Source organism: Nipponia nippon, unplaced genomic scaffold, assembly GCF_047370975.1.
Source record: "Nipponia nippon isolate SJK-2023a ecotype South Korea unplaced genomic scaffold, ASM4737097v1 scaffold_15, whole genome shotgun sequence".
In the NCBI taxonomy this organism is placed as follows: domain Eukaryota; kingdom Metazoa; phylum Chordata; class Aves; order Pelecaniformes; family Threskiornithidae; genus Nipponia; species Nipponia nippon.
In genome coordinates this window covers 11782003-11807383 of record NW_028262331.1, presented here as the reverse complement: position 1 = coordinate 11807383, position 25381 = coordinate 11782003, and the positions used below count along the sequence as shown (strand labels likewise).

At 60.8% G+C, this 25381-nt stretch overlaps 4 protein-coding genes across 4 annotated transcripts; all 4 read left to right on the top strand.

Annotated features, from left to right (window-relative positions):
* Window positions 1–3865: 3865 nt before the first annotated feature.
* On the top strand, window positions 3866–5945 carry LOC148056340 (E3 ubiquitin-protein ligase PHF7-like). The gene is made up of 8 exons (XM_087752086.1): window positions 3866–3977; window positions 4161–4252; window positions 4373–4474; window positions 4779–4903; window positions 4986–5148; window positions 5268–5374; window positions 5499–5612; window positions 5816–5945. The coding sequence occupies exons 1-8, from the start codon at window positions 3866–3868 to the stop codon at window positions 5943–5945; spliced, it is 945 nt and encodes a 314-aa protein (XP_087608212.1).
* A 4298-nt stretch (window positions 5946–10243) lies between these two features.
* Window positions 10244–12325, top strand: LOC148056339 (E3 ubiquitin-protein ligase PHF7-like). The gene is made up of 8 exons (XM_087752085.1): window positions 10244–10355; window positions 10540–10631; window positions 10752–10853; window positions 11159–11283; window positions 11366–11528; window positions 11648–11754; window positions 11879–11992; window positions 12196–12325. Exons 1-8 carry the CDS (start codon window positions 10244–10246, stop codon window positions 12323–12325), a joined length of 945 nt encoding a protein of 314 aa, XP_087608211.1.
* A 4307-nt stretch (window positions 12326–16632) lies between these two features.
* On the top strand, window positions 16633–18713 carry LOC148056338 (E3 ubiquitin-protein ligase PHF7-like). The gene is made up of 8 exons (XM_087752084.1): window positions 16633–16744; window positions 16928–17019; window positions 17140–17241; window positions 17547–17671; window positions 17754–17916; window positions 18036–18142; window positions 18267–18380; window positions 18584–18713. The coding sequence occupies exons 1-8, from the start codon at window positions 16633–16635 to the stop codon at window positions 18711–18713; spliced, it is 945 nt and encodes a 314-aa protein (XP_087608210.1).
* A 902-nt stretch (window positions 18714–19615) lies between these two features.
* Window positions 19616–25023, top strand: LOC148056337 (uncharacterized). The gene is given in 6 exon segments (XM_087752082.1): window positions 19616–20203; window positions 20241–21130; window positions 21132–21343; window positions 24206–24342; window positions 24648–24772; window positions 24861–25023. Coding segments are annotated over 6 exon segments (1911 nt in total). The 5' UTR covers window positions 19616–19819.
* The last annotated feature ends 358 nt before the right edge of the window (window positions 25024–25381 follow it).

Here is a 25381-nt window from a genome sequence, read left to right as displayed (position 1 = left end):
AGTTTTGTGTTTTCCCTTTTCTTAGCAAAAAAATTTAGTTTAACTAACTTGAATAAGTTAAACAGAATAATGTTTCCCGTTGAAGAAGGCTGCCGTTCAAGTGCTCCCAGCCCTCCCCACAGCCACGAGGGTCCCCGCTGACGGGGATGGGGCTCTCCAGCTGCCCCGGCGGAGCGATGGCACCCCCAGCCCTGGGGAGGACACAGCGACGCCGGTCTCACCGAGATGGGCCTCGCACGGGGAGCAGGTGGCCGCGAGGAGGAGAGCGACCAGGGCGGCTGCGAGGACCTTCATGGCGCCGCGGGGGCCGAGGGATCTGCAAGCGGGGCTGGAGCTGGGGGCTGCAGGGCTCTCCTCTGCACCATGCTCGGCCCCCGTGGCGATGCCCTCCGTTTATGCCCCAGCTGCTGGGTGGGCACGGGGTTTCAAGGAAATAAAAAATAAATGCATCATACTGGGAAAATGTCAGGATTGTGCAGTTTTGTTGAGTTGGAAGAAGGCAAGGAAACTGCCTTGAGGAAGGCTTCCTGCAAGAGGAAGCACCGGCCATGGGGCTGCGACTTTCAGATTCCATCTGCGTGCCTGGCAGGGACCGGCCAGCGCCCAAACCCCCTGACACCAACCCTGCCGCTGCTGCAAGGACCCCAGCGGCCGTGAGCCACGCTGGGGCACGAAGCCCCATGGCCAGAGCCCTGACGGCAATCCCAAGCAGGCAGCCGTGAAGCAACAGCAGCAAGCTCCAGGCAGGGCTTTGCTTTGCAACGGCCCCAGCAGCACCCCTGTGTCAGGGGGCTGCGGAGTTGCGCCGTGGACAGGCAACTGTCGTGGTTTAACCCCAACCGGCAACTGAGCACCACCCAGCCCCTCGCTCAGTCCCCCACGGTGGGATGCGGGAGACAATTGGAAGAGTAAAACTGAGAAAACCCGTGGGTTGATAAAGACGGTTTAATAACTGACATAAAGTAAAATAGTCGTAGTAATAATAATAATACAAAGCAAGTGATGCCTGATGCCATTGCTCACCACCTGCCAACCGATGCCCAGCCCCAAGCAGCAGTACCCCCTTCCTGGCCAGCTCCCCCCAGTTTCCATACTGGGCACGACGCCATAGGTACGGAATGGCCCCGTGGCCAGTCTGGGTCAGCCCCCCTGGCTGTGCCCCCTCCCAGCTCCGTGTGCACGGGCAGAGCAGGGGAAGCTGAGGCGGCCTTGACCGGTGTGAGCACTGCTCAGCGACAACTGAAACATCAGGGGGTGATCAACAGGATTCTCATCCTAAAGCCAAACCACAGCACTGGAGCAGCTACTGGGGAGAAAATTACCTCTATCCCAGCCGAAACCAGACAGGGATTTGCTTTGCAACAGCCCCAGCAGCATCACTGTGTTGGGGGCTGTGGAGCTGCGCTGTGGACGGGCAGCCCAGCCCAGCTCAGCTGCCGTGGCATGGGCACCCGCAGCCACCGCCGCCATTGCTGGCGGAAAACCACTGCCAGGAATCAAATCCCAACTTATTCCCAGTTTTGCCACAAATACCACTTCTCACCCGCTCCACCAGTCACAGCGGGGATGCAGAGTCAGCTCTGAAGCTCCGTGGCCAGAGCCTCGATGGGCACCAGGCGGATGAAGGCTGCTCCAGCCTCCCTGCGCTCGCTGGAAGCCTGCCCCAAAGCACCTGCATTTTCACAGAATCACAGACTGGCTGGGGTTGGAAGGGCCCTCTGGAGATCATCTAGTCCAACCCCCTGCTCAAGCAGGTTCCCCCAGGGCAGGTTGCCCAGGATCGTGTCCAGGCGGGTTATGAATATCTCCAGCGAAGGAGACTCTACAGCCTCTCTGGGCAGCCTGTTCCAGTGCTCTGTCACCCTCAACAAAAAGACGGTTTAGCTCATATTCAGCGGGAACGTCCTGTCGTTCTGGTTGTGCCCGTTGCCCCTTACCCTGTCGCTGGGCAACCCCTGAAGAGAGCCTGGCCCCATCCTCCTGACACCCGCCCTTCAGCTGTTTGTAAGCGTTGATAAGCTCCCCTCTCAGTCTCCGCCAGGCTAAACAGAGCCAGCTCTCTCCGCCTTTCCTCATAAGAGCGGTGCTCCAGTCCCCTAACCATCTTGGCGGCCCTCGCTGGACTCTCTGCAGTACTTCCTTGTCTTTCTTGAAGTGGGGAGCCCGGAACTGGACGCAGCGCTCCAGACGGGGCCTCACCAGGGCACGGCAGAGGGGGAGGATCACCTCCCTCGGCCTGCTGGCCATGCTCTTCCCAATGCAGCCCAGGATACCATTGGCCTTCCTGGCCGCAAGGGCACGTTGCCGGCCTGTGGTTAACCTGTTGTCCACCAGGACTCCCAGGTCCTGCTCCACAGAGCTGCTTTCCAGCAGGTCAACCCTAACCTGTACTGGTGCATGGGGTAATTCCTCCCTAGGTGCAGGACCCTGCCCTTGCCTTTGTGGGACTCCATTAGGTTCCTCTCCCCCCAGCTCTCGAGCCTGCCCAGGTCTCGCTGAACAGCAGCACAGCCTTCTGGTGTATCGGCCACGCCTCCCAGTTTTGTCTCATCAGCCAACTTGCTGAGGGTACGCTCTGTCCCCTTCAACGTCTTCTTGTCGTTAAGGAAATTATTGACACGAGTGACAGGCCTGGTATGGTCCAATTTCCTTCGTTTGTCATCCCCATTGCTGCTGGACGGGCTCCAGGGGCTGCGGGAGGCTTTTCCCCATGAGACGAGGTGATTCCCGGGGACGTGGAGCCCCCCGGCACCAGCAGGGTCACCCCCATGGGTGCCCATCTCTAGGGTCTGGCCAGGGCTGAAGGACAGTGCTAAACCTCCAAGCACCTCTCCTTCTGCAGCCACCCCTGTTTAACCCCTTGACCCATCTGGGATAAAAACCAAACCAACCCCCCAAACCCAGCCTTTCTCCCATTGCGGGGCTGGGCCTGCCCTTATCCCTGCCTCAATCTGCATCCCAGCTGGCGGGCAGCTGCCCAGGGCGCCCTTAAACCCCACGCCCGGGCAGGGGCTGCTTCATCCTGGGGGAGCTGGGGGCACCAGCCGTGGCCCTTGGGGGCCGGGGCGGAGGAGGGCTGGGGCTGAACTGTCACCTCCGTCCCGCAGGTCCTTCTGCTGCAAGCACCGGCCGACGCAGCGGGACCCATGGTTTCTCCCGCAGGCTCTTCATTGTCTCACTCCAGCTGCAGGTCAGAACAGGGCCTTTTATTAAACCCATCGAGGGACGTACAGCAGTGTGGAGAGGGCGACAGCAGGGGAGGGGACACAGCCAGCTCCATAACCGAATGAGACGAGAACGTACAGGCAATTATGGCATGCCAATAAATGGGGCTTCTGGGGAAGGCAGCTTCACGTGGAGGCGCTGGTTGGTGCTTCCAGCAGAAGGACCTGTGGGATGGAGACGGCAGTTCAGCCCCAGCCCCGGCAGGCAGCCATGCTCACTTGAACTCCCCGAAGAGTCCAGGGGCCGGAGTCTGGGCCGGCTGCAGCGGGGGGCACCGCAAGGGGCAGGGAGATGATGACCACAACAAGCCCATGCCATGCTCCCTCCCTGCCTGGATCACAGCCCCGCGCCTGGCCCCAGGCCCCAGATGCCGGAAGGTGATGACTGGGCGCGGGGACGTTTGTGACACGGCTCCGCACATGCGGGACTGTGTTTGTGACCATATGCGTGCGCGGACCTGTGTCACAAACGCCCTGGGCTGGATAAATACCCCCGCGCAACTGCCCCCGGCTCTGTGGCGCGTTTGCCACGGACACTGGAGGGTGGGAATGGTCTTTGACCACACCGCTGTCCCCACGCCCAGCCACCCCCTTCGCTGCAGCCACTTGCAGAGATGAAGCTGAGGTCTCGGCGCTGCAAGATGCCACAGTCCCGCCCCGCCAAGCGTCGGGCAGCGCCGCCGGAGGAGCAGGCAGGACCCTCCTGCGCGCCTCCCCCATGCAAAAGGAAGCCTCAGGCCCCCGAGGAGGAAGGTGAGCGCAGAGCATCCCCCGGGCACCTGCCAGAGGGGATTTTGGCCGGGGCCCGGCTGTGCGAGCAGAGGGCCCCCTGCCATGGGAAGGTGCTCCGGCCTCTCCCCCATCCCGCTCCTGGCATTACCGCAACTGGCACCCCGGCGCGGTGCTGGGGGTGACGCTGCTGCTGTCCCCTGGCAGTGTGCGGGCTGTGTCAGCGGGCAGACTGCGACCCCCAAGTCGTTGGGCAGCTGTGCCGTCAGGGTGGGCTATGTGTCCATGAGAACTGCCTGGTGAGTCCCCGGGGCTCGACACCCCCTGGTCCCCAACACCCCCGGTCCCCGACACCCCCGCGTCCCTAGCCCCGCACCGCCGGCAGCCCGTGGCACGCACTTTCTTTTCCCCTCTTGCAGTACCACGCCGGCAGGCTGAGCCAGAGAGGGGCCGATGACGAAGGCTTCTATGGCTTCCTCTTCCCGGACATAGAGCAGGAGCTGCAGCGGGTGGCACAGAAGGTGAGGCCGGGGCGCACGTGTCCCCACCCCGGTCCCCATGCCCCGCGTCCGGTGCTGCACAGCCCGGCAACCCCCAGGGATGCTCTGGCAGCTGGCTGCAAGCAACCCCCAGATCCTCCTTCATGCAAGGAGGCCCATTTCTGCAGAAACTGGGGATTTGGAGAGGGCCGGTGCCTTTATAAGCAGCCTGGCGTCACCGGCCAGGCGGCCCACCGAAATGTTGCGGGGCTGTGCCGGGTGAGGGCGAACCAGGGTTCCCGGGGGCGTGCGGCGCTGACGCCGTCCACCTCCGTGCTGTCCCCAGAGGTGCTGTGTCTGCCGGCTGCGGGGCGCCTCGGTCACCTGCCGGGGCCGGCGCTGCCACCGAGTATTCCACTTTCCCTGTGGCATCGAGCGAGGCTGCGTCTCCCAGTTCTTTGGGGAGTTCAAGTGAGTGTTGCCGCCCTGCGGGGCCAGGGCCGGGGCCGGGGCGGAGGAGGGCTGGGGCTGAACTGTCACCTCCGTCCCGCAGGTCCTTCTGCTGGAAGCACCGGCCGACGCAGCGGCTGCGGGCGGTCCAGCAGGGCCAGACCCTCTGCCTCATCTGCCAGGAGGCGGTGGCGGAGCGGCCCTGCTATGACACGCTGGTCTGTCCCACCTGCACCAGCGCTTGGTTCCACCGCCGCTGCATCCAGGTGGGCGGCATCGCCCCCGGCCCCTGACATGATCACCCCTCTTGTCACCCCGTGGCCCAGCTCCGGGGGGGCGAGCGGTACCCCCCGCCACTGATGCTGATGCCATCTCTCTGCCCCAGGGCCAGGCGTTGTCCTCTGGCCTGCACCACTTCCGCTGCCCGCTCTGCCAGGACATGGCGTCCTTCCAGGAAGAGATGTTTCGCCTGGGCATCAAAATCCCCGACAGGTCGGTGCTCTCCCCCCGCCTCCCTCCCCCTCTACGATGCTCCGGCCGATCCCCTCCTGTCTCCCTGGGTGCCGGCGGGGTGTCCCCCACGCCCGCGGGGCTGACTGCTCCCCGGCTCCCGCAGGGATGCTGCCTGGGAGGAGGACGGGGCCTTCGCGGACCATTATCAGCGGCACAGCTCCTGTGACGCCAGCCAGTGCCTGTGCCCGGCGGGACGGGAGCAGGCGGAGGCGAATGGGTGAGTGCCGATGACCCTGGTCCCCACAGCCCCGGCGAGGAGACGATGCCTTCGTCTCCTCCTTTGGGCAGGGATGGAGGTTCCCTGGGCTGCTGAGCCGGGCACGGAGGGGAGCAGGGTGGAGCTGGGCTCAGCACAGCGCTGGAGCTGGCAGCCCGCAGCTCAGGGGCCTTTGCTGACAGTGGGTCCTGTTGCTCCCCCAGGCCCTGGAGACTTCTGCTTTGCAGCTCCTGTGGCTCCCAGGGGACACACCAGCGCTGCTCTGCCCTAGGAGAGGGTGCCAGCTCCTGGGAGTGCAACGACTGCAGCGACACGGGCACTGGTGAGCACTGAGCACTGCAGGGCGAGAGCCTCCGCGGTGGCCCCCACCCTGCTGCTGGCACCACGGGTGCTGCCAGGCCGTTTGCCAAATAGGAGCAGCGCTGGCAGCCCCAGGTGAGATGCTGGTGTCACCCCGTGGGGACGTGCTGGGTGGCAGCGGAGCTGAACGCGGACTGGGGAGGGGGAAGCACCGCAGCAGCTGCCGTGGGGCCGAGGTCGCCCTGCGCAGGGGGAGCAGCGAACCCAGGGCGTGGGGAGGGCAAGGGGGTCCCCGTGGGTCCCTTCTCCCACCACGGGGCTCCAGCAGGGACTTCAGAGACACCCAAAGGGTTTGATAGCACAAACACTATTTAGGCATCAAAACTCCTGACTCTTCATTAACAGGACTATTGATAGAGTTTAAATTACTTTGTTTTAAATTATTGTTTTGGTACAGTTTAAATTAGTTTTGTGTTTTCCCTTTTCTTAGCAAAAAAATTTAGTTTAACTAACTTGAATAAGTTAAACAGAATAATGTTTCCCGTTGAAGAAGGCTGCCGTTCAAGTGCTCCCAGCCCTCCCCACAGCCACGAGGGTCCCCGCTGACGGGGATGGGGCTCTCCAGCTGCCCCGGCGGAGCGATGGCACCCCCAGCCCTGGGGAGGACACAGCGACGCCGGTCTCACCGAGATGGGCCTCGCACGGGGAGCAGGTGGCCGCGAGGAGGAGAGCGACCAGGGCGGCTGCGAGGACCTTCATGGCGCCGCGGGGGCCGAGGGATCTGCAAGCGGGGCTGGAGCTGGGGGCTGCAGGGCTCTCCTCTGCACCATGCTCGGCCCCCGTGGCGATGCCCTCCGTTTATGCCCCAGCTGCTGGGTGGGCACGGGGTTTCAAGGAAATAAAAAATAAATGCATCATACTGGGAAAATGTCAGGATTGTGCAGTTTTGTTGAGTTGGAAGAAGGCAAGGAAACTGCCTTGAGGAAGGCTTCCTGCAAGAGGAAGCACCGGCCATGGGGCTGCGACTTTCAGATTCCATCTGCGTGCCTGGCAGGGACCGGCCAGCGCCCAAACCCCCTGACACCAACCCTGCCGCTGCTGCAAGGACCCCAGCGGCCGTGAGCCACGCTGGGGCACGAAGCCCCATGGCCAGAGCCCTGACGGCAATCCCAAGCAGGCAGCCGTGAAGCAACAGCAGCAAGCTCCAGGCAGGGCTTTGCTTTGCAACGGCCCCAGCAGCACCCCTGTGTCAGGGGGCTGCGGAGTTGCGCCGTGGACAGGCAACTGTCGTGGTTTAACCCCAACCGGCAACTGAGCACCACCCAGCCCCTCGCTCAGTCCCCCACGGTGGGATGCGGGAGACAATTGGAAGAGTAAAACTGAGAAAACCCGTGGGTTGATAAAGACGGTTTAATAACTGACATAAAGTAAAATAGTCGTAGTAATAATAATAATACAAAGCAAGTGATGCCTGATGCCATTGCTCACCACCTGCCAACCGATGCCCAGCCCCAAGCAGCAGTACCCCCTTCCTGGCCAGCTCCCCCCAGTTTCCATACTGGGCACGACGCCATAGGTACGGAATGGCCCCGTGGCCAGTCTGGGTCAGCACCCCTGGCTGTGCCCCCTCCCAGCTCCGTGTGCACGGGCAGAGCAGGGGAAGCTGAGGCGGCCTTGACCGGTGTGAGCACTGCTCAGCGACAACTGAAACATCAGGGGGTGATCAACAGGATTCTCATCCTAAAGCCAAACCACAGCACTGGAGCAGCTACTGGGGAGAAAATTACCTCTATCCCAGCCGAAACCAGACAGGGATTTGCTTTGCAACAGCCCCAGCAGCATCACTGTGTTGGGGGCTGTGGAGCTGCGCTGTGGACGGGCAGCCCAGCCCAGCTCAGCTGCCGTGGCATGGGCACCCGCAGCCACCGCCGCCATTGCTGGCGGAAAACCACTGCCAGGAATCAAATCCCAACTTATTCCCAGTTTTGCCACAAATACCACTTCTCACCCGCTCCACCAGTCACAGCGGGGATGCAGAGTCAGCTCTGAAGCTCCGTGGCCAGAGCCTCGATGGGCACCAGGCGGATGAAGGCTGCTCCAGCCTCCCTGCGCTCGCTGGAAGCCTGCCCCAAAGCACCTGCATTTTCACAGAATCACAGACTGGCTGGGGTTGGAAGGGCCCTCTGGAGATCATCTAGTCCAACCCCCTGCTCAAGCAGGTTCCCCCAGGGCAGGTTGCCCAGGATCGTGTCCAGGCGGGTTATGAATATCTCCAGCGAAGGAGACTCTACAGCCTCTCTGGGCAGCCTGTTCCAGTGCTCTGTCACCCTCAACAAAAAGACGGTTTAGCTCATATTCAGCGGGAACGTCCTGTCGTTCTGGTTGTGCCCGTTGCCCCTTACCCTGTCGCTGGGCAACCCCTGAAGAGAGCCTGGCCCCATCCTCCTGACACCCGCCCTTCAGCTGTTTGTAAGCGTTGATAAGCTCCCCTCTCAGTCTCCGCCAGGCTAAACAGAGCCAGCTCTCTCCGCCTTTCCTCATAAGAGCGGTGCTCCAGTCCCCTAACCATCTTGGCGGCCCTCGCTGGACTCTCTGCAGTACTTCCTTGTCTTTCTTGAAGTGGGGAGCCCGGAACTGGACGCAGCGCTCCAGACGGGGCCTCACCAGGGCACGGCAGAGGGGGAGGATCACCTCCCTCGGCCTGCTGGCCATGCTCTTCCCAATGCAGCCCAGGATACCATTGGCCTTCCTGGCCGCAAGGGCACGTTGCCGGCCTGTGGTTAACCTGTTGTCCACCAGGACTCCCAGGTCCTGCTCCACAGAGCTGCTTTCCAGCAGGTCAACCCTAACCTGTACTGGTGCATGGGGTAATTCCTCCCTAGGTGCAGGACCCTGCCCTTGCCTTTGTTGGACTCCATTAGGTTCCTCTCCCCCAGCTCTCGAGCCTGCCCAGGTCTCGCTGAACAGCAGCACAGCCTTCTGGTGTATCGGCCACGCCTCCCAGTTTTGTCTCATCAGCCAACTTGCTGAGGGTACGCTCTGTCCCCTTCAACGTCTTCTTGTCGTTAAGGAAATTATTGACACGAGTGACAGGCCTGGTATGGTCCAATTTCCTTCGTTTGTCATCCCCATTGCTGCTGGACGGGCTCCAGGGGCTGCGGGAGGCTTTTCCCCATGAGACGAGGTGATTCCCGGGGACGTGGAGCCCCCCGGCACCAGCAGGGTCACCCCCATGGGTGCCCATCTCTAGGGTCTGGCCAGGGCTGAAGGACAGTGCTAAACCTCCAAGCACCTCTCCTTCTGCAGCCACCCCTGTTTAACCCCTTGACCCATCTGGGATAAAAACCAAACCAACCCCCCAAACCCAGCCTTTCTCCCATTGCGGGGCTGGGCCTGCCCTTATCCCTGCCTCAATCTGCATCCCAGCTGGCGGGCAGCTGCCCAGGGCGCCCTTAAACCCCACGCCCGGGCAGGGGCTGCTTCATCCTGGGGGGGAGCTGGGGGCACCAGCCGTGGCCCTTGGGGGCCGGGGCGGAGGAGGGCTGGGGCTGAACTGTCACCTCCGTCCCGCAGGTCCTTCTGCTGCAAGCACCGGCCGACGCAGCGGGACCCATGGTTTCTCCCGCAGGCTCTTCATTGTCTCACTCCAGCTGCAGGTCAGAACAGGGCCTTTTATTAAACCCATCGAGGGACGTACAGCAGTGTGGAGAGGGCGACAGCAGGGGAGGGGACACAGCCAGCTCCATAACCGAATGAGACGAGAACGTACAGGCAATTATGGCATGCCAATAAATGGGGCTTCTGGGGAAGGCAGCTTCACGTGGAGGCGCTGGTTGGTGCTTCCAGCAGAAGGACCTGTGGGATGGAGACGGCAGTTCAGCCCCAGCCCCGGCAGGCAGCCATGCTCACTTGAACTCCCCGAAGAGTCCAGGGGCCGGAGTCTGGGCCGGCTGCAGCGGGGGGCACCGCAAGGGGCAGGGAGATGATGACCACAACAAGCCCATGCCATGCTCCCTCCCTGCCTGGATCACAGCCCCGCGCCTGGCCCCAGGCCCCAGATGCCGGAAGGTGATGACTGGGCGCGGGGACGTTTGTGACACGGCTCCGCACATGCGGGACTGTGTTTGTGACCATATGCGTGCGCGGACCTGTGTCACAAACGCCCTGGGCTGGATAAATACCCCCGCGCAACTGCCCCCGGCTCTGTGGCGCGTTTGCCACGGACACTGGAGGGTGGGAATGGTCTTTGACCACACCGCTGTCCCCACGCCCAGCCACCCCCTTCGCTGCAGCCACTTGCAGAGATGAAGCTGAGGTCTCGGCGCTGCAAGATGCCACAGTCCCGCCCCGCCAAGCGTCGGGCAGCGCCGCCGGAGGAGCAGGCAGGACCCTCCTGCGCGCCTCCCCCATGCAAAAGGAAGCCTCAGGCCCCCGAGGAGGAAGGTGAGCGCAGAGCATCCCCCCGGGCACCTGCCAGAGGGGATTTTGGCCGGGGCCCGGCTGTGCGAGCAGAGGGCCCCCTGCCATGGGAAGGTGCTCCGGCCTCTCCCCCATCCCGCTCCTGGCATTACCGCAACTGGCACCCCGGCGCGGTGCTGGGGGTGACGCTGCTGCTGTCCCCTGGCAGTGTGCGGGCTGTGTCAGCGGGCAGACTGCGACCCCCAAGTCGTTGGGCAGCTGTGCCGTCAGGGTGGGCTATGTGTCCATGAGAACTGCCTGGTGAGTCCCCGGGGCTCGACACCCCCTGGTCCCCAACACCCCCGGTCCCCGACACCCCCGCGTCCCTAGCCCCGCACCGCCGGCAGCCCGTGGCACGCACTTTCTTTTCCCCTCTTGCAGTACCACGCCGGCAGGCTGAGCCAGAGAGGGGCCGATGACGAAGGCTTCTATGGCTTCCTCTTCCCGGACATAGAGCAGGAGCTGCAGCGGGTGGCACAGAAGGTGAGGCCGGGGCGCACGTGTCCCCACCCCGGTCCCCATGCCCCGCGTCCGGTGCTGCACAGCCCGGCAACCCCCAGGGATGCTCTGGCAGCTGGCTGCAAGCAACCCCCCAGATCCTCCTTCATGCAAGGAGGCCCATTTCTGCAGAAACTGGGGATTTGGAGAGGGCCGGTGCCTTTATAAGCAGCCTGGCGTCACCGGCCAGGCGGCCCACCGAAATGTTGCGGGGCTGTGCCGGGTGAGGGCGAACCAGGGTTCCCGGGGGCGTGCGGCGCTGACGCCGTCCACCTCCGTGCTGTCCCCAGAGGTGCTGTGTCTGCCGGCTGCGGGGCGCCTCGGTCACCTGCCGGGGCCGGCGCTGCCACCGAGTATTCCACTTTCCCTGTGGCATCGAGCGAGGCTGCGTCTCCCAGTTCTTTGGGGAGTTCAAGTGAGTGTTGCCGCCCTGCGGGGCCAGGGCCGGGGCCGGGGCGGAGGAGGGCTGGGGCTGAACTGTCACCTCCGTCCCGCAGGTCCTTCTGCTGGAAGCACCGGCCGACGCAGCGGCTGCGGGCGGTCCAGCAGGGCCAGACCCTCTGCCTCATCTGCCAGGAGGCGGTGGCGGAGCGGCCCTGCTATGACACGCTGGTCTGTCCCACCTGCACCAGCGCTTGGTTCCACCGCCGCTGCATCCAGGTGGGCGGCATCGCCCCCGGCCCCTGACATGATCACCCCTCTTGTCACCCCGTGGCCCAGCTCCGGGGGGGCGAGCGGTACCCCCCGCCACTGATGCTGATGCCATCTCTCTGCCCCAGGGCCAGGCCTTGTCCTCTGGCCTCCACCACTTCCGCTGCCCGCTCTGCCAGGACATGGCGTCCTTCCAGGAAGAGATGTTTCGCCTGGGCATCAAAATCCCCGACAGGTCGGTGCTCTCCCCCCGCCTCCCTCCCCCTCTACGATGCTCCGGCCGATCCCCTCCTGTCTCCCTGGGTGCCGGCGGGGTGTCCCCCACGCCCGCGGGGCTGACTGCTCCCCGGCTCCCGCAGGGATGCTGCCTGGGAGGAGGACGGGGCCTTCGCGGACCATTATCAGCGGCACAGCTCCTGTGACGCCAGCCAGTGCCTGTGCCCGGCGGGACGGGAGCAGGCGGAGGCGAATGGGTGAGTGCCGATGACCCTGGTCCCCACAGCCCCGGCGAGGAGACGATGCCTTCGTCTCCTCCTTTGGGCAGGGATGGAGGTTCCCTGGGCTGCTGAGCCGGGCACGGAGGGGAGCAGGGTGGAGCTGGGCTCAGCACAGCGCTGGAGCTGGCAGCCCGCAGCTCAGGGGCCTTTGCTGACAGTGGGTCCTGTTGCTCCCCCAGGCCCTGGAGACTTCTGCTTTGCAGCTCCTGTGGCTCCCAGGGGACACACCAGCGCTGCTCTGCCCTAGGAGAGGGTGCCAGCTCCTGGGAGTGCAACGACTGCAGCGACACGGGCACTGGTGAGCACTGAGCACTGCAGGGCGAGAGCCTCCGCGGTGGCCCCCACCCTGCTGCTGGCACCACGGGTGCTGCCAGGCCGTTTGCCAAATAGGAGCAGCGCTGGCAGCCCCAGGTGAGATGCTGGTGTCACCCCGTGGGGACGTGCTGGGTGGCAGCGGAGCTGAACGCGGACTGGGGAGGGGGAAGCACCGCAGCAGCTGCCGTGGGGCCGAGGTCGCCCTGCGCAGGGGGGAGCAGCGAGCCCAGGGCGTGGGGAGGGCAAGGGGTCCCCGTGGGTCCCTTCTCCCACCACGGGGCTCCAGCAGGGACTTCAGAGACACCCAAAGGGTTTGATAGCACAAACACTATTTAGGCATCAAAACTCCTGACTCTTCATTAACAGGACTATTGATAGAGTTTAAATTACTTTGTTTTAAATTATTGTTTTGGTACAGTTTAAATTAGTTTTGTGTTTTCCCTTTTCTTAGCAAAAAAATTTAGTTTAACTAACTTGAATAAGTTAAACAGAATAATGTTTCCCGTTGAAGAAGGCTGCCGTTCAAGTGCTCCCAGCCCTCCCCACAGCCACGAGGGTCCCCGCTGACGGGGATGGGGCTCTCCAGCTGCCCCGGCGGAGCGATGGCACCCCCAGCCCTGGGGAGGACACAGCGACGCCGGTCTCACCGAGATGGGCCTCGCACGGGGAGCAGGTGGCCGCGAGGAGGAGAGCGACCAGGGCGGCTGCGAGGACCTTCATGGCGCCGCGGGGGCCGAGGGATCTGCAAGCGGGGCTGGAGCTGGGGGCTGCAGGGCTCTCCTCTGCACCATGCTCGGCCCCCGTGGCGATGCCCTCCGTTTATGCCCCAGCTGCTGGGTGGGCACGGGGTTTCAAGGAAATAAAAAATAAATGCATCATACTGGGAAAATGTCAGGATTGTGCAGTTTTGTTGAGTTGGAAGAAGGCAAGGAAACTGCCTTGAGGAAGGCTTCCTGCAAGAGGAAGCACCGGCCATGGGGCTGCGACTTTCAGATTCCATCTGCGTGCCTGGCAGGGACCGGCCAGCGCCCAAACCCCCTGACACCAACCCTGCCGCTGCTGCAAGGACCCCAGCGGCCGTGAGCCACGCTGGGGCACGAAGCCCCATGGCCAGAGCCCTGACGGCAATCCCAAGCAGGCAGCCGTGAAGCAACAGCAGCAAGCTCCAGGCAGGGCTTTGCTTTGCAACGGCCCCAGCAGCACCCCTGTGTCAGGGGGCTGCGGAGTTGCGCCGTGGACAGGCAACTGTCGTGGTTTAACCCCAACCGGCAACTGAGCACCACCCAGCCCCTCGCTCAGTCCCCCACGGTGGGATGCGGGAGACAATTGGAAGAGTAAAACTGAGAAAACCCGTGGGTTGATAAAGACGGTTTAATAACTGACATAAAGTAAAATAGTCGTAGTAATAATAATAATACAAAGCAAGTGATGCCTGATGCCATTGCTCACCACCTGCCAACCGATGCCCAGCCCCAAGCAGCAGTACCCCCTTCCTGGCCAGCTCCCCCCAGTTTCCATACTGGGCACGACGCCATAGGTACGGAATGGCCCCGTGGCCAGTCTGGGTCAGTCTCCCTGGCTGTGCCCCCTCCCAGCTCCGTGTGCACGGGCAGAGCAGGGGAAGCTGAGGCGGCCTTGACCGGTGTGAGCACTGCTCAGCGACAGCTGAAACATCAGGGGGTGATCAACAGGATTCTCATCCTAAAGCCAAACCACAGCACTGGAGCAGCTACTGGGGAGAAAATTACCTCTATCCCAGCCGAAACCAGACAGGGATTTGCTTTGCAACAGCCCCAGCAGCATCACTGTGTTGGGGGCTGTGGAGCTGCGCTGTGGACGGGCAGCCCAGCCCAGCTCAGCTGCCGTGGCATGGGCACCCGCAGCCACCGCCGCCATTGCTGGCGGAAAACCACTGCCAGGAATCAAATCCCAACTTATTCCCAGTTTTGCCACAAATACCACTTCTCACCCGCTCCACCAGTCACAGCGGGGATGCAGAGTCAGCTCTGAAGCTCCGCGGCCAGAGCCTCGATGGGCACCAGGCGGATGAAGGCTGCTCCAGCCTCCCTGCGCTCGCTGGAAGCCTGCCCCAAAGCACCTGCATTTTCACAGAATCACAGACTGGCTGGGGTTGGAAGGGCCCTCTGGAGATCATCTAGTCCAACCCCCTGCTCAAGCAGGTTCCCCCAGGGCAGGTTGCCCAGGATCGTGTCCAGGCGGGTTATGAATATCTCCAGCGAAGGAGACTCTACAGCCTCTCTGGGCAGCCTGTTCCAGTGCTCTGTCACCCTCAACAAAAAGACGGTTTAGCTCATATTCAGCGGGAACGTCCTGTCGTTCTGGTTGTGCCCGTTGCCCCTTACCCTGTCGCTGGGCAACCCCTGAAGAGAGCCTGGCCCCATCCTCCTGACACCCGCCCTTCAGCTGTTTGTAAGCGTTGATAAGCTCCCCTCTCAGTCTCCGCCAGGCTAAACAGAGCCAGCTCTCTCCGCCTTTCCTCATAAGAGCGGTGCTCCAGTCCCCTAACCATCTTGGCGGCCCTCGCTGGACTCTCTGCAGTACTTCCTTGTCTTTCTTGAAGTGGGGAGCCCGGAACTGGACGCAGCGCTCCAGACGGGGCCTCACCAGGGCACGGCAGAGGGGGAGGATCACCTCCCTCGGCCTGCTGGCCATGCTCTTCCCAATGCAGCCCAGGATACCATTGGCCTTCCTGGCCGCAAGGGCACGTTGCCGGCCTGTGGTTAACCTGTTGTCCACCAGGACTCCCAGGTCCTGCTCCACAGAGCTGCTTTCCAGCAGGTCAACCCTAACCTGTACTGGTGCATGGGGTAATTCCTCCCTAGGTGCAGGACCCTGCCCTTGCCTTTGTTGGACTCCATTAGGTTCCTCTCCCCCAGCTCTCGAGCCTGCCCAGGTCTCGCTGAACAGCAGCACAGCCTTCTGGTGTATCGGCCACGCCTCCCAGTTTTGTCTCATCAGCGAACTTGCTGAGGGTACGCTCTGTCCCCTTCAACGTCTTCTTGTCGTTAAGGAAATTATTGACACGAGTGACAGGCCTGGTATGGTCCAATTTCCTTCGTTTGTCATCCCCATTGCTGCTGGACGGGCTCCAGGGGCTGCGGGAGGCTTTTCCCCATGAGACGAGGTGATTCCCGGGGACGTGGAGCCCCCCGGCACCAGCAGGGTCACCCCCATGGGTGCCCATCTCTAGGGTCTGGCCAGGGCTGAAGGACAGTGCTAAACCTCCAAGCACCTCTCCTTCTGCAGCCACCCCTGTTTAACCCCTTGACCCATCTGGGATAAAAACCAAACCAACCCCCCAAACCCCCCAAACCCAGCCTTTCTCCCATTGCGGGGCTGGGCCTGCCCTTATCCCTGCCTCAATCTGCATCCCAGCTGGCGGGCAGCTGCCCGGGGCGCCCTTAAACCCCACGCCCGGGCAGGGGCTGCTTCATCCTGGGGGGGAGCTGGGGGCACCAGCCTTGGCCCTTGGGGGCCGGGGCGGAGGAGGGCTGGGGCTGAACTGTCACCTCCGTCCCGCAGGTCCTTCTGCTGCAAGCACCGGCCGACGCAGCGGGACCCATGGTTTCTCCCGCAGGCTCTTCATTGTCTCACTCCAGCTGCAGGTCAGAACAGGGCCTTTTATTAAACCCATCGAGGGACGTACAGCAGTGTGGAGAGGGCGACAGCAGGGGAGGGGACACAGCCAGCTCCATAACCGAATGAGACGAGAACGTACAGGCAATTATGGCATGCCAATAAATGGGGCTTCTGGGGAAGGCAGCTTCACGTGGAGGCGCTGGTTGGTGCTTCCAGCAGAAGGACCTGTGGGATGGAGACGGCAGTTCAGCCCCAGCCCCGGCAGGCAGCCATGCTCACTTGAACTCCCCGAAGAGTCCAGGGGCCGGAGTCTGGGCCGGCTGCAGCGGGGGGCACCGCAAGGGGCAGGGAGATGATGACCACAACAAGCCCATGCCATGCTCCCTCCCTGCCTGGATCACAGCCCCGCGCCTGGCCCCAGGCCCCAGATGCCGGAAGGTGATGACTGGGCGCGGGGACGTTTGTGACACGGCTCCGCACATGCGGGACTGTGTTTGTGACCATATGCGTGCGCGGACCTGTGTCACAAACGCCCTGGGCTGGATAAATACCCCCGCGCAACTGCCCCCGGCTCTGTGGCGCGTTTGCCACGGACACTGGAGGGTGGGAATGGTCTTTGACCACACCGCTGTCCCCACGCCCAGCCACCCCCTTCGCTGCAGCCACTTGCAGAGATGAAGCTGAGGTCTCGGCGCTGCAAGATGCCACAGTCCCGCCCCGCCAAGCGTCGGGCAGCGCCGCCGGAGGAGCAGGCAGGACCCTCCTGCGCGCCTCCCCCATGCAAAAGGAAGCCTCAGGCCCCCGAGGAGGAAGGTGAGCGCAGAGCATCCCCCGGGCACCTGCCAGAGGGGATTTTGGCCGGGGCCCGGCTGTGCGAGCAGAGGGCCCCCTGCCATGGGAAGGTGCTCCGGCCTCTCCCCCATCCCGCTCCTGGCATTACCGCAACTGGCACCCCGGCGCGGTGCTGGGGGTGACGCTGCTGCTGTCCCCTGGCAGTGTGCGGGCTGTGTCAGCGGGCAGACTGCGACCCCCAAGTCGTTGGGCAGCTGTGCCGTCAGGGTGGGCTATGTGTCCATGAGAACTGCCTGGTGAGTCCCCGGGGCTCGACACCCCCTGGTCCCCAACACCCCCGGTCCCCGACACCCCCGCGTCCCTAGCCCCGCACCGCCGGCAGCCCCTGGCACGCACTTTCTTTTCCCCTCTTGCAGTACCACGCCGGCAGGCTGAGCCAGAGAGGGGCCGATGACGAAGGCTTCTATGGCTTCCTCTTCCCGGACATAGAGCAGGAGCTGCAGCGGGTGGCACAGAAGGTGAGGCCGGGGCGCACGTGTCCCCACCCCGGTCCCCATGCCCCGCGTCCGGTGCTGCACAGCCCGGCAACCCCCAGGGATGCTCTGGCAGCTGGCTGCAAGCAACCCCCCAGATCCTCCTTCATGCAAGGAGGCCCATTTCTGCAGAAACTGGGGATTTGGAGAGGGCCGGTGCCTTTATAAGCAGCCTGGCGTCACCGGCCAGGCGGCCCACCGAAATGTTGCGGGGCTGTGCCGGGTGAGGGCGAAGCAGGGTTCCCGGGGGCGTGCGGCGCTGACGCCGTCCACCTCCGTGCTGTCCCCAGAGGTGCTGTGTCTGCCGGCTGCGGGGCGCCTCGGTCACCTGCCGGGGCCGGCGCTGCCACCGAGTATTCCACTTTCCCTGTGGCATCGAGCGAGGCTGCGTCTCCCAGTTCTTTGGGGAGTTCAAGTGAGTGTTGCCGCCCTGCGGGGCCAGGGCCGGGGCCGGGGCGGAGGAGGGCTGGGGCTGAACTGTCACCTCCGTCCCGCAGGTCCTTCTGCTGGAAGCACCGGCCGACGCAGCGGCTGCGGGCGGTCCAGCAGGGCCAGACCCTCTGCCTCATCTGCCAGGAGGCGGTGGCGGAGCGGCCCTGCTATGACACGCTGGTCTGTCCCACCTGCACCAGCGCTTGGTTCCACCGCCGCTGCATCCAGGTGGGCGGCATCGCCCCCGGCCCCTGACATGATCACCCCTCTTGTCACCCCGTGGCCCAGCTCCGGGGGGGCGAGCGGTACCCCCCGCCACTGATGCTGATGCCATCTCTCTGCCCCAGGGCCAGGCGTTGTCCTCTGGCCTGCACCACTTCCGCTGCCCGCTCTGCCAGGACATGGCGTCCTTCCAGGAAGAGATGTTTCGCCTGGGCATCAAAATCCCCGACAGGTCGGTGCTCTCCCCCCGCCTCCCTCCCCCTCTACGATGCTCCGGCCGATCCCCTCCTGTCTCCCTGGGTGCCGGCGGGGTGTCCCCCACGCCCGCGGGGCTGACTGCTCCCCGGCTCCCGCAGGGATGCTGCCTGGGAGGAGGACGGGGCCTTCGCGGACCATTATCAGCGGCACAGCTCCTGTGACGCCAGCCAGTGCCTGTGCCCGGCGGGACGGGAGCAGGCGGAGGCGAATGGGTGAGTGCCGATGACCCTGGTCCCCACAGCCCCGGCGAGGAGACGATGCCTTCGTCTCCTCCTTTGGGCAGGGATGGAGGTTCCCTGGGCTGCTGAGCCGGGCACGGAGGGGAGCAGGGTGGAGCTGGGCTCAGCACAGCGCTGGAGCTGGCAGCCCGCAGCTCAGGGGCCTTTGCTGACAGTGGGTCCTGTTGCTCCCCCAGGCCCTGGAGACTTCTGCTTTGCAGCTCCTGTGGCTCCCAGGGGACACACCAGCGCTGCTCTGCCCTAGGAGAGGGTGCCAGCTCCTGGGAGTGCAACGACTGCAGCGACACGGGCACTGGTGAGCACTGAGCACTGCAGGGCGAGAGCCTCCGCGCTGGCCCTGTAGAGAACTGGTACCAAATGCGGTTTTGTCTCGACATTCCCGCTGTATCGCCATCCTGCGTCACGCTTCGAGAAAACCCTCTTCGCCACAGTTTTGAGAAAAGCAACCTCGTGCACCTGCGCAGGGACTAAAGGCGTGAAAAGAGCAGAGGCCGGGTCAGCACGTCCGTGACAAAACCGCATGCACACATTTGCGATCTGCGCATGCGCGAGAGCCCCTATATAGGGAGCACACAGGCTCCTCGGTGGGGGCGGTGCGTGCGACCACTCTTCCATTCCTGCACCCTCACGGCCCCCCCCTTCGGTCCCCGATGAAGCCTGAGGCCACCGAAGACCCAGCAGAAGATCATGGGACTCGGAGTGGTGGTGATAAACTCCTCCTTGTCTCTGTCTCTCCCCCCCCTATTCTTTTCCTCTCCTCCCTTGTCCTCCCTCCTCCCTCCATTCTCTTCTCCCCTCAAATAAAAGTGAAAGGTTGTACAACATCTGACCGATTCCAGTGTCTTAATCTCGTCCTTGGGATCGTATAGAAACCTCCCCCGACATTGGATCGGGACATTTAATTGGCGTCACGGACAGGATCCCTTGAGACGAGAGTGTCATGCAACCTTACGGTGTGCTGAGCGATTGCGTGTGAACAAGACGTACAAATAAGTACGAAGCGAGTGCGGAGTTCCGATCCGCAGCTCTGCTCTCCCACGAGGGAAGCAGCCGGAGGTGAACGAAGCGCAAGGAAGGAGTGGGTGTTGAGACCTTTGCACTGAAACGCACGTACTACTTTGTGATTTGAGCTCCTGAGGGAATATAGGGGGAAGCTTGAATTTTACGGTGTGACCCCCTCAGGACGATATCCCCTTTGTAGGCTCTCCTCTGTCTTGTAGTAGTGTACGGTCTGGCCTCCTGGGAGCGTATAGGGGGAACTTGGATACTGAAGCGTGACCCTCTCGGGACGACACCCCCCTTTGGAGGAACTTTTTGGTATTAGTTTGTGTTTTGGCCTCCTGGGAGTGCATAGGGGAAACTTGGTTTTTCTAAGGTTTGACCCTCCCAGGACGAACTCCCCTTTGTAGGACATGGCCGCCCAAAAGGCAGGCGATTCCTGTGAAGAGACAGAGAAATTATATGAGTTTTTAGAAACATACCACTCTCGCCCCTCACCCCCGGGACGAGATTGGGCACAGGACCACTGGTTCCAACTGCAAAGTGTTATGGACCGAATAGCGGTCTTGCGTAAAGAAGCTGGAGTGAAGAAGGGGAAAGGGAAAGCCATCGTTTGTGCTGTGTTAGGAGCATGTCTGGCAGTGGCGGTGGAGGACAAGAAACGAGCGCCCTGCCAATTGGAGGCTGTGGACGCTTCGTTGCAAGCGGCGATAACACCGCTGCGAGAGCAATTACTAGAGACCGAACGGGCGCTAGAGGAGAAGCACCAAGCTATGATTTTGAAGGAGGAGCTAAGGGTTCAGCTCCTGAGGGAGGTAGACACCCCCCGCTGAGGCGGAGGTAATGCTGGAGGAGAAAGGGGTACACCAAATTTATCCCCAGAAAGATTTAAAGCAATTAAGAGAGACTGTGGATAACCCCCCCCATACGTGCCCGCTGGTAAAGACAGAATACATATATGAGGACGATAGCGACAACCGTCCCCAAGTTGCCACCAAAGAAATCCCTTCTACCGCCACCGAATTGGCTAAACTCCAAAAGGATTTTGCTAGAACAGCAAGGGAGTCCGAAACTGAATATGTGTGGAGGGTATCCCTGTCGGGGGGGGACAGGGTCATGCTATCGGAAAAGGAAGCAGAGGGGTATTGGGGCCCCGGCGTCTTCCTCACAACGGGCGATCGCCGAGCCCCATGGTCTCTGACCCAGAGGGCCGCATATTGGGCGGGGGGGCTGCACCCATTGGAGAGGGGGCATCCCCTAGCTATAACTGGTTCGGTCGATCAACTACTAGAAAACGTACAGAAGGCAGCATGCCTGCAAATGATGTATGACCGGGAACTTAAACCAAACCTAAGCTCTCCGATGTTACTACCAGTAGACCCCGAGCGGCTGACGCCGCTAATAAGAGGACTCCCCGACTCGCTAAAACCTATCGGGATCCAGTTACAGGGGAGAATTCAAACTGTGCCTCGCGAGGAGCGAATCGCAGCTGCCCTGGAGGGAACGGTAACCCCCGAACAGCGGCAGTGGGGGAGGAAGGTGTGGACCTGGGGGGAGATAGCTCAGGAACTGATAAACTACGGGAGGAAATATGGACCAGTGGGCAGGACTTACCAAAAGGTAGAAACTAGGGCTGTGCGGGCAGCGGAGCCGGCAAATAAATTGCTGGCTTCTTCGCGGGGAAGCCCCGACCTAACAGAAAGGGAGAAACCCCCCGTTCCAACAAGGATTGTGGCAAAAGGGACTGCAAAAGGGTGTGCCCCGAGACTTGATGGACGGGCTCCTCACCAAAAAGTTAGAGCTCCTGGTGCGGAGGTGGTCCGGGCAAGGACCCCCTCCCAAACCGAACCTGCCTTCTGCGCTGGCATTGGACAGGGAGGAAGGGTTTAAGAAGGACGAAAAGAGTGGTGGGAAACTAAAACCTCCCCCCCCTCAGGGTGAGGAGGGAGGCTGAGGGTGGATGTTTATCAGACAACTCACCCGCAATAATAAAGATCTACTAAACCCCACCAACCGGGATGGGCTGAGCGGGTGGGGGAGGCAGTGGCCAATGTCAGTAATTGCTGGGGTACAAACAGGTGCCTGAAAATTGCGGCATTTTGTCCACAAGCCCCAACCATGGTACCTGTCTCTCGAAACCCCAATTCCCCCAGTGCATCATCTTACTCTCCTGGCCAGCCGGTTCTGGTCAAGCTTCCCACCGTGGGAGCTGTGCCTGTCATGTTAGATACCCCCTAAACAAATATACATGGAAAGCAAAAGATACCAGTGGGAGAAGCCACAAAATCCACACCAAATGGATTATTCCCTCCTTCTAACCCAAGGAGCGAGTTTTGTTCCTGTTTCTGTTTTTTAAGGGCAGCAATATGACCACAATGCACCTGCTACTTTGGATCATTTTAACTCGGGGACACCAACCCATTAGAATATTCCACTGTGTAGATCAGGTTTTATAATTGGTGGTACATATGTGTGCATACATGTTTGTACTTCATTGCAGCTCTATGAATAATTCAAGATTTAATATTTATGGCAAACAGGCTAAATATTAGATGTTTCAGTGCACTACAGTCTTTATGCAATAGTACAACGACATCTAATTGTCTGGTGCATGTTTAAGCATATATATGTGTGTGTGTGCTTATTTAAGAAAAAATACCCAATAATTTTCCAATGATACCTCTGTATGTTAGACATTTCAAGAATTTCAACCTATGATTTACTATATACATAATTCTTACTTTTTTGATCTTCCTCTGTTTTCATCATTAAATAGTCCTGTATATGGGAAAATTTAATAGCCAAGTAACATGAAATGTTGTACTTGCTTAGAAAATTAATTGTTTAGTTTTCTTTGTAAAAAGTAAATATTAAATGTTCGCTACTTATGGGGCTTGGTATTGTACCAGCTGAATAAGGGATGGGGCAACCACCTTTTCAGCCCTCTGGGCGACAAAGACACAACTTGCTTTCAGTTTCCACCGAGGAAAGATGGGCCATTTGCTCAGGGAAATAAAGCCAAAAAAGGGCATTATTGGATCTGTGGGAATACGGCATATAAATTCTTAACCCGCGGGGTGGTCGGGAGTTTGTCATATAGGGATCATAAGGCCCCTGTTTTTCCTCTTGCCAGAAACTGGTGGACCCCAACTAGGCGTAAAACTGTATGATAACCTCGGGGATAGAAGTATTGCCCGTAAGCCGCGGTCTACCAAGGTAAATTTAGGTGGGACACAAAAATGGGGAAATGACGAATGGCCCCCCGAGCGAATAATTGAACACTATGGGCCAGCAACCTGGAATCCTAATGAGCCCATTGCAGGGGCGAGAGAACCAATCTATAATCTAAATCGAATAATCAGACTACAACAGCCCTAGAAATTATCACCAACAAAACTGCTGACACCATAGACCTATTAACTCGACAATCTCATCAAATGCGCACGACAATCCTTCAACACTGTATGATTTTAGATTATTTATTGGCTGAGGAGGGAGGGGTGTGTGGAAAATTAAATATCTCTAACTGCTGTCTAGAAATAGATGACGTGGGAGAAGTAGTTCTCCAACTGACCAAAGATATCAGGAAAACAGCCCACATCCCTGTTCAAACCTGGAGTGGCTGGAGTGGCAATTTGTGGTCCTGGTTACCAGGAGCACCATGGGTCAAACGATTAATATTGTATTTTCCATGTGCAACTGCCACCTTACTGTTCCTACCCTGTATAATTCCATGTTTTATTCAATTAATTTGACACATGGTGTCAAATATGCAATTTGTTCCTAGTTCTCCACCTGACGATGTAACAAAAATGCATACCATCCAGCCACAACCAACCTCAGTACCTACGTTGATACCCATCATTTAAACCTGTTCCCAATTCCTCCTAAAGGAAGAAATTGCATATTGCCAGTTATTTTACCTTTATTGTAGGTGTCACCTGCCTTGTTAACCCCATTTCTAATGTTTACCCTTCAAAGCTGAGGAATTGTTAAAGTCGTTTGAGAATGAGCTTGCATTGAGCAATACCTCAGTTAATCTATGTTAAGGCATTCCTTCACCCGAAACCATGTTGTTCCCTTTTTCCTTCCCACAATTTTCCTCCACCCTTATCCCCAACTCTCTCAACTCCGTGTTTTCTTTCTTTCTCCCTTGTTTTCTGTTTCTCTCTCTCCCTTATAGCACCAAGCTGCAATGTCGAGCCACGGGGTGGTGTAGAAAACCGGTACCAAATGCGGTTGTGTCTCGACATTGCCGCTGTGGCGCCATCCAGCGTCACGCTTCGAGAACACCCTCTTCGCCACAGTTTTGAGAAAAACAACGTCGTGCGCCTGCGCAGGGGCTAAAGGCGCGAAGAGAGCCGAGGCGGGGACAGCACGGCCGTGGCGAACGGCACGTACGCATTTGTGGTCTGCGCATGCGTGAGCCCCTATATAAGGAGCACACGTGCTTCTCGGCGGGGGCGGTGACGGCGCGCGGGGCCACTCCTTCCGATCTGATTCCCGCCCCCCCCCGACCCCGACCCCGACCCAACAACGGCTGAGGCCACTGAAGACCCAGCGGCAGATCATCGGACCTGGAGTGGTGGTGATAAACTCCTCCTTCTCTCTCCCTCCTATTCTTTTCCTCTCCTCCCTTGCCCTCCATCCTCCCTCCATTCTCTTCTCCCCTCAAATAAAAGTGAAAGGTTTAAGACATCTGACCGATACCACCATCTTAATCTCGTCCTTAGGATAGTATAGAAACCTCCCATGACATTGGATCAGGACAGACCCCAACGCTGCTGTTACCAATGCAGGTGCTACCAGGCCGGTTCCCAAATCTGGGTGGCAGTACCACGCCGGCAGGCTGAGCCAGAGAGGGGCTGATGACGAAGGCTTCTACGGCTTCCTCTTCCCAAACATACAGGAGGAGCTGAAGCAGGTGACACAGAAGGTGAGGCTGCGGTGCACGTGTCCCCACCCCGGTCCCCATGCCCCGCGTCCGGTGCTGCACAGCCCAGCAACCCCCAGGGATGCTCTGGCAGCTGGCTGCAAGCAACCCCCCAGATCCTCCTTCATGCAAGGAGGCCCATTTCTGCAGAAACTGGGGATTTGGAGAGGGCCGGTGCCTTTATAAGCAGCCTGGCGTCACCGGCCAGGCGGCCCACCGAAATGTTGCGGGGCTGTGCCGGGTGAGGGCGAAGCAGGGTTCCCGGGGGCGTGCGGCGCTGACGCCGTCCACCTCCGTGCTGTCCCCAGAGGTGCTGTGTCTGCCGGCTGCGGGGCGCCTCAGTCACCTGCCGGGGCCGGCGCTGCCACCGAGTATTCCACTTTCCCTGTGGCATCGAGCGAGGCTGCGTCTCCCAGTTCTTTGGGGAGTTCAAGTGAGTGTTGCCGCCCTGCGGGGCCAGGGCCGGGGCCGGGGCCGGGGCGGAGGAGGGCTGGGGCTGAACTGTCACCTCCGTCCCGCAGGTCCTTCTGCTGGAAGCACCGGCCGACGCAGCGGCTGCGGGCGGTCCAGCAGGGCCAGACCCTCTGCCTCATCTGCCAGGAGGCGGTGGCGGAGCGGCCCTGCTATGACACGCTGGTCTGTCCCACCTGCACCAGCGCTTGGTTCCACCGCCGCTGCATTTAGGTGGGCGGCATCGCCCCCGGCCCCTGACATGATCACCCCTCTTGTCACCCCGTGGCCCAGCTCCGGGGGGGCGAGCGGTACCCCCCGCCACTGATGCTGATGCCATCTGTCTGCCCCAGGGCCAGGCGTTTTCCTCTGCCCTGCACCACTTCCACTGCCCGCTCTGCCAGGACATGGCGTCCTTCCAGGAGGAGATGTTTCGCCTGGGCAGTAAAATCCCCGACAGGTCGGTGCTCTCCCCCCGCCTCCCTCCCCCTCTACGATGCTCCGGCCGATCCCCTCCTGTCTCCCTGGGTGCCGGCGGGGTGTCCCCCACGCCCGCGGGGCTGACTGCTCCCCGGCTCCCGCAGGGATGCTG

Excerpts from the sequence above, each read along its gene's own strand:
- LOC148056340 (XM_087752086.1), top strand. The coding sequence starts at position 3,866 with ATGCCACAGTCCCGCCCCGCCAAGCGTCGGGCAGCGCCGCCGGAGGAG. Across the intron at positions 4,904-4,985 it reads CAGTTCTTTGGGGAGTTCAA|GTCCTTCTGCTGGAAGCACC; the intron begins GTGAGTGTTGCC and ends TCCGTCCCGCAG. Across the intron at positions 5,149-5,267 it reads TCCACCGCCGCTGCATCCAG|GGCCAGGCGTTGTCCTCTGG; the intron begins GTGGGCGGCATC and ends TCTCTGCCCCAG.
- LOC148056339 (XM_087752085.1), top strand. The coding sequence starts at position 10,244 with ATGCCACAGTCCCGCCCCGCCAAGCGTCGGGCAGCGCCGCCGGAGGAG. Across the intron at positions 10,854-11,158 it reads TGCAGCGGGTGGCACAGAAG|AGGTGCTGTGTCTGCCGGCT; the intron begins GTGAGGCCGGGG and ends TGCTGTCCCCAG. Across the intron at positions 11,529-11,647 it reads TCCACCGCCGCTGCATCCAG|GGCCAGGCCTTGTCCTCTGG; the intron begins GTGGGCGGCATC and ends TCTCTGCCCCAG.
- LOC148056338 (XM_087752084.1), top strand. The coding sequence starts at position 16,633 with ATGCCACAGTCCCGCCCCGCCAAGCGTCGGGCAGCGCCGCCGGAGGAG. Across the intron at positions 16,745-16,927 it reads TCAGGCCCCCGAGGAGGAAG|TGTGCGGGCTGTGTCAGCGG; the intron begins GTGAGCGCAGAG and ends GTCCCCTGGCAG. Across the intron at positions 18,143-18,266 it reads GGCATCAAAATCCCCGACAG|GGATGCTGCCTGGGAGGAGG; the intron begins GTCGGTGCTCTC and ends CGGCTCCCGCAG.